The following is a 7471-nucleotide window of genomic DNA, read 5'->3' as shown; positions in this document are numbered from 1 at the left end:
ACCTCATGACGCACTATATGACTAGATGATTGTGACTAGATGATTGTACTATCATGTTTCTTTTCTTGTTGTTATTCTCTTTTTATGTAATAGAGATATTCTGTAAATTGTATTGCCCGTCCTGCTTGGACCAGATTGGTCTGCAGTATGTAATAAATAAATAAAAAAAATATGGATGTGAACATCAGAATAGTATTTAACGGAGCAAGTTAGTTCATAGCAAAGACGAATTTTGAACAATTTATTTTAATGATGTTAGCAGTTGAGCTGAAAAACAAAGGGCTAAATACAGCGACCTCCTTGTCTGTGTTCCTTAGTTAAAACTCGTCTCTGGGTGTGAAGGATTTGAGGAAAGCAAGTGTGGTACGGAATTCTCTTGTATGTCTACAGACGGAACAGAGCGTGCGCAGGGCCTGTATTTTGTAGCGATGCCTTTTCCGATTCTATGCTTTTTCAGGCTTTTCGCGCTTGGCCAGTGGTCAGAGCGACGGTCTGCCCACATTATCAACGGGATCAGGCGGCCGTGTGTGGTGGATGATAAGAATAGCATAGAATAAGGCATAAGGCATCGCTACAAAATAGCGGCCCAGGACTCGTGCTGATACGTACCAGCTTAACGTACTATCAAAAAACACACCGAGTTCGCTTAATTCAACAACCTGATCAACAGTGCACGATCAAAAGAATAATAGAATACTATATTATAAGTTTTACCCAAATATGACATAATTCTAGTTTTAGATTAACTTGGAGTGAGCCCATTTAATTTGCACCATTCAGAGAATGAGGATAGGTCGGAATGCAGAGCGCGACAGTCCTCGATACTGTGTCTCTCTTGAAATATTTTGATGTCATCAGCGTGAACTAACATCAGCGTCACTAGTTCTCAATGTCATGATCACGTTCTCAGTGTCGGTCTCCATGTGTGTATGTCTAGGATGCACGTTCAAGGTTTCAGAAGATTCGTTCGAAGTTAAAATAAAGATAGTGCGGGTGACATAATTAAGCCATTTCCTCAGGACTGCATGTACCGGAGCATCAGGAATTTGAAAATTATCCGATATATTAAAACACAAATAATTATACAAGCTAGGCTATTTAACTGTTTAACCGCATGAATCAGAAGATTGATCCTAATGTTAGAGTTAAATACCATGCTCGTAGAGTTCCTGACCTCTTCCGAAGCATAGAAAATAATGATAAAGGAAAAGCAGGGCGGTTAACCAGGAATGAGCCAGAAAGAGGAGGAAGAGATTGAGAGAAAGGGGATGGAAAGTCAAGATTTGATGTGTACTGCAGTCGTGATGACGTACTGGAAAATCTCAGTGCTTCCAAACTTGCAAAATGGTTATAGGGTGTTGATTTCTGCAGAGTAATGAACACAGACCAGTTTAACCCGGAAAATTTATACTACAATGCTCGCGCATTGCCCGCGTAATGCGAAGACGTGGGATCGTTCCCCACCTGCGGCAAGTTGTTTTTTCATCCACTTTCATTTCCATTAATTTATTATTTCTTTACTTCAATTAGTAAGCACAAGTAATTTCCCCTGTATTTTCCTTGGTGTGTTTGTTGGCTGCTCATGATATGATTAATAAAAATCGGTTTCCTCGGTTAACCCACTTTCTTCTCGTTCTTACATAACACCAAGCATAGTATCTGTAACATGTAGCAAGACAGATATATAGACATCAACAAACAGGAATAATATGTACACATTTTATGCCATGTTATTCGATTACGGTTTACAGTACGCGCGCACACACACACACACACACACACACACACACACACACACACACACACACACACACACACACACACACGCACACACGCACGCACACACACAAACATACATATATATATATATATATATATATATGTATATACATATAGTCATATCATAAGAAGCCAACAAACATTGACACCAAGGACAACATAGGGGAAATTACTTGTGCTTAAGCACAAGTAATTTCCCCTATGTTGTTCTTAGTGTCAAGGCACTGGCTCGACAGCTGGAAGAGGACCCCGAGGTTCTCGACGCGGACGCCTCGCTTCCCAAGCACGGAACCAGAGCAGCGGCGGTCGTCACCACCATGGATAAACTGGTCACAGGCGCGTCGATACGGACGACGAACACAGCCGAAGCAGAAGAAGTGGCCGTGGCCCTCGCACTCGCACAATCGGGAGTGAGGACCGTGGTCACAGACTCCCAGACCGCCTACGCAAGCTACCGCAAGGGGAACATCTCTCCCGCGGCACTAGCGATCCTCACCAAATGCAAATCACCGGACGGGCAGTAGAGCTTGTGTGGGTCCCGGCTCACTCGCAAATGGAAGGCAACGCGCTCGCCGACCACTATGCCCGAGAACTGTCAATCCGGGCCGAGGACAAGCCAGAGCTACCGCACCCCGTGACAAGTTACAAAGAAATCACACAAATCTACAGAAGCGGCAGATGTAGGCTTCCCCGTCCGCATCCGCAACTCAGCCGAATGCAGCAAACGATCGTGCGACGCACGCAAGCGGGGTCGCTAGCGCATCCCGTGCTCTTGCACAAGATGTTCCCGACAGAGCATGACACTTCATGCCCGTTTTGCAGACGATCAAAAGGCACTCTAGCACACATCCTTGCAAAGTGCTCTAAGCTCAAGAGCCCCCAACATCCCTAGCCCACACCCTCCCCAGCCCCAACCCCCCCGAGCGATGGGAGACCTTGTTGTCCAGCCCCGACCTACCGACCCAGCTCGCGCTGGCGGCTAGGGGCCAGGAACTGCTGGACGCATATGGGACCTGAGAAGAAGGTTCCACCCCATCTGGTGCCAGTGCGCACCAACCTTTACTAAGGGCTCAGTATAAACGTTGATTCTCTCTCTCTCTCTCCCCTTGGTGTCAATGTTTGTTGGCTTCTTACGATATGACTAATAAAAATCGGGCCCCTCGGTTAACCCACTTTCTTCTCGTTTATATATATATATATATATATATATATATATATATATATATATATATATATATATATATATATATATATATATATATATATATATATATATATATATCAACAAACAGGAATAAAGCGTACACATCTTATACGATAAAGGTTTACAATATACCACCCAAACTGAACGTTGAAATTTTTGGAAGTAGGTTATGAAACTAATTCGAGTGCTGCTTGGAAAGTGGGCAAATGTTTGTGAAGTATGTCAATTTTGTCTGAGTGTTCGTTGCAGGCCCACTGAATTCCTGGCCGACGGATTCTTTGAGATGCCAAAAGTAGATACATGAACAGGTCGAGACACTCTGGTTATTTTTCGCGGAATTCTTACACTGACGTTATCTGCTATTCTTGTACAATCAAAGTGGCCATTTACAAGCTTGAATAAGAAAGTTAAGTCTGCTTCGGTGCGTCTGCAGTACAGGTCCTTTTGACCGAGCGAGGACTAAGACCGAGGTTGTTCACGGCCGACATGCCTGGAGCACCGATATCGCTGTATAGAGACATATTTCCTCTCAACTCTATCTACTCAATGATGACGATAATGATGTTGATGACGATAATGATAAAGCCTGGAGCGATCCAGGCTTGGCAGAATTATAAGGAATTTCGCAAAACGAAGCTCACGACGCGTGAGCGGAGCCCCTTTCTCCTTCGCGATTATGCCACCAAGGCAGATCACAACATGAAAATGTTAACAGTGTGTCTTGTAACTGTAAGTAAGTTGACGCGGGTTGTCTCATATATGCGCAGGCACGCACATTCGTGTGCTGAGTGGAAGTGTAATGGTTGTTGCGAAGTGAGACCTTCACAGGGCTGCTAACAACCCTTGTCATCTAACTGCCTTTTCAGCTCCTGCTGGTAGGCCTGGCAATCGGCGTGGGATGGGCCACTGAATCGCTTCCGGTTGGTGCAACTGAAGTGGATCGCAAGGATCACGTAAGACGTTCTCCCGTTCATTTGTCAAGCCATAGGGCTATGCATGAGCATCAAATGTTAAACCCGCCTATAACATATTGCAGGGTGCACTGTAAATTCATTTGATACATCCAGCATTTGGATATACCGGGACTCGCGTACAAATAATGGTTGCTCATAGTGAAGTAGTTTGCGCAAGCTTGTAAAAGAAACTGAAGCGAAAGAATGGCCGCTTGATGATTGAAAACAAGCATATTGGTTATTGATGCAGTATGACCGCTATTTAAACTGAATTTTACTTTATTCTTGAACTTTTTCTGTCATGCTCTTGCTTGCCTAATGTCAAAGGACAGATAGCGCGACGCATCAATTGGTAAATATTGCATGATTAATACTCAAGAGTTAATTATTCTGCCCTTTGATACCCAAAAGGGTTTGGCCACCAAAGCGCATCAAGTAAAATAAAAATTTTCCATCAACTCAGAGTTCCCTCGTTTAGCTTGTGGCAACAAGGGGCCGCCCGTCTTCGAAGATTTAACGCGATGGTGTTAAGGGCCCCGTGTCGCAGGAAATCCAGCGCCGGCGTCGGCTGAGTTATCAGCGATCGAAAATTTCCGTATATATTTATGTATACGTATATACCACACCTTGCTGTATGACATGCAGTATATGCGGGTTATATTGCCACACCTTTCTAGCACTAAAGTTGCTCATACGTTGTCTGACATTCTGGACAAAGTCATTCCTCGGAATTTTGAGAATGACAGCCCAAAAATGTCATGAAACAAAACACCGACAGCGCATGCCTTTCATGTTAAATCTTTTCAGACTTTCAGAATCAGACTTTCACTTTCAGACTCACTTTTCAGACTTTCACTTTCAGAATAACAGAAACTTGAAAAATTATGTATCTTTCGGGGCAGCTGTGCATAATCTCCGGTATCGGCCACCGCAAGAGGCCGCGTTTCTACCAAAAAGCTCGCCTTCGTGCATAGCATTCGCCGCCAGCGCTTCCCGGTAAGCATTACGGTTATATAAGCTGCAGTTGCCGGGAAGCGTGAGAAACAGTCAGGGATCTTTGAATGCTATCACGTTCCTATCTTAAAGGCAAAGCTTATGCGTCCTCCAAGTTTTTTACATATGTACATTATCTCGTTAATTGCTCTTGAAAGGAGGACAAGGCTAAAGGCGTTGTTTGTTGGCTGATGCCAACAAACAACACCCTTAGCCTTGTCTTGAATAATAGCGAACAGTGCAATTTCTTCCAAGAGGAGCGAATCAAGGCGTATATTGGCGTCGGAGGTATACGTACACTATAAGTCCTATAAGTCTTTTGTTGACATCAACACAAGCAATATATTTTATGCTTATAACCTTGACAGATTTCTAGTGGCTCGTTTTTTGTCATAAATCAGTGTAACAAGATTTCGGCATCACATGGTTTCGCTGAAGTAAGTAGGCAGCGTACAAACAAGAATTTATTATGATTGGATTCGCTTTGTCTGGCCCCATTAACAATGTGGAATATTAGTTTGCTCCTTTGTCTTTCTCTCTTCCTTTTCCTAGTTCCAGCCGTAAACATAAATGTTTTTTGCATTTTCTTTATTTGCTGGTTCTAGGCAATCAAAAGACATGTCACTGTCGATACACCAACCACGTCATCGAGGCCTCTGGTTACGAGCTCTGCCGAAGCACAAGTCAGACCTGAAGCATCGGGAAGCGCACCCCTGGATACGGGACCTCATGGCATCCACAGAGATTTGCTGCCTTTTCCGATAGACAGGCCAAACCATGAATCACTCGTGTTTATACCGAGCCCCATGTACAGACCTTTCGCAGTACCTTTCCACATGCCTCTATCTTACCATCCAATGCCACCCTTCTCTCTGACTGTGCCATATGTGATACACAGGCACCCAATTCTTGGTGCCGGCAACGCGGGATACCCATTTGAGATACTACACGCCGCAGCACCCTTTATACCGGCGCTCTCCTATCTTCCTCCGCTGCCGCCGCCTCCTCCGGGTTATCCGCCGTTGCCGCCCCTACCTGGCCGTCCTGGGAGACTTCCGCCGCCCCCTCAGGTTCCGAAGCCACCGCAGCCGCCCGGCCTTCCGAAGCCTCAAGTACCGCCCCCTCGGAGACCTCAGATTCCTCCCAGGCGGCCTTCACCGCCCAGGCAACCGCCAAAGTTGCCGTTGCCAAAGCCTTCCCCTCCCGTCAGGCCAGCACCACCGAAGCGGCCCGCACCACCCCAGAGAAAGCAACCGCAGCCACTACCGGTTCCCAAACCACTGCCAGCGCCTAAGCCAGTGCCCAGGCCTCCGACTCATCCCAAGCCACCGAAGCCTGAGAGAAAGCCGGAGCCCGAAACGGGACCAGTCCCCTTGCCAGAGGACGAGGAGGACACCGAGATCGCCGACCCAATATCCGACCCACCTGTGCTCTCCGAAGAGAATGCCCCTGGGCGCGAAGAATTTTCTAGTTACTACGAACCCGAGGCGCCTTTAGGCCAGGTTGCTGCGGAAGAAGTCGCCGACGCTGCCAGTACTACAGCAGGCGATATTATCAGCCCTAATGGTGCAACCGATTTGAAGTCGCAGCCGGGGTCCACTGTTTACGATAGCCATGTCGTGGAAGTTTGACGACCGCAGGCTGAACATTGTGTCGTGCAGTTTATCGATTCCTTCACTCTGCGTCTGAGTTGCGTTATTCAAAAATGCATTCATTTGTCGTATATGCTAACAGCATTGATTTCGCTTTCCTAGTAACGAGGATTCGCTTTTATTTTTCATTATAAAACGCGTATTTATTTGTATTCACGCGGTACCTCACTTCGTGTTGAGCCATGAGCGCCAGAATTGGTCGTTCTCGTTGCGCCTTCAGTGCGTGTTGCAATGCCGAAATAACTACAGTAACTCTATTGAAAAGCAGTTATCGTATTGCATCTACATGCTTGAGCTCTTTTTTTCAGTAAGCGCATGTTCGAATGTTATTGAGTGTGAGAGCTTGTAGTCTTTTTTTTTTTTTGCTTGTATGTGTGCACAGCAGCGCGCACACTGCTTCCTCAGCACAAAGCTTCTCCTGACGAATAAACTTCTTGGCCGCTAGTATACTGATACATACGGGACCGTAGATTACACTGATCCACTTCATTTCCCATTCTTTTCTTATCCATCATGCCGAATGGCCGATTCTTGCGATAATCGAAACAACACAGCGACATCCGCAATAATGATGAAAGGCGAAAATAATGGGGAATGAAATGAATCGCTGCGAAATATGACCCTTGAATGTATTTTGTACCAACTAGCAGGCATTCCCAATACCACAGTTAATAATGAAACAGCAACTTCTAACGGTTTAGACGCACTGTTACACAGAATCTCTGCAGAGATACAATCGACCATTAATTGCGAGCTATGCTCAGACGTAGCTAACTTAGAGCACATGCTCTGGCCGTGCGCTGCGTTACGCGACGGCGACGGCGTCACGTCGTCCAAATGGGAGGCTGCCCTAAGCAGCCCCGATCTTGAAGCACATCTATGGCCTGTCC

General features: G+C 45.8%; 1 protein-coding gene across 1 annotated transcript in view; it reads left to right on the top strand.

Moving 5' to 3' along the window:
- LOC126543484 (uncharacterized) overlaps positions 1-7026 on the top strand; it is a 34297-nt gene extending 27271 nt beyond the window's left edge. The window contains exons 2-3 of the mRNA XM_050190600.3: positions 3850-3936; positions 5535-7026. Of these exons, the coding sequence (XP_050046557.2) occupies positions 3850-3936; positions 5535-6560 (1113 nt within the window). The 3' untranslated portion in view covers positions 6561-7026. The remainder of the gene's footprint in view (positions 1-3849; positions 3937-5534) is intronic.
- Positions 7027-7471: the final 445 nt, after the last annotated feature.

Source organism: Dermacentor andersoni, chromosome 1, assembly GCF_023375885.2.
Source record: "Dermacentor andersoni chromosome 1, qqDerAnde1_hic_scaffold, whole genome shotgun sequence".
NCBI lineage: Eukaryota > Metazoa > Arthropoda > Arachnida > Ixodida > Ixodidae > Dermacentor > Dermacentor andersoni.
Note: the sequence above shows the minus strand (reverse complement) of the source record. Positions and strands in the feature narration are given on the sequence as shown.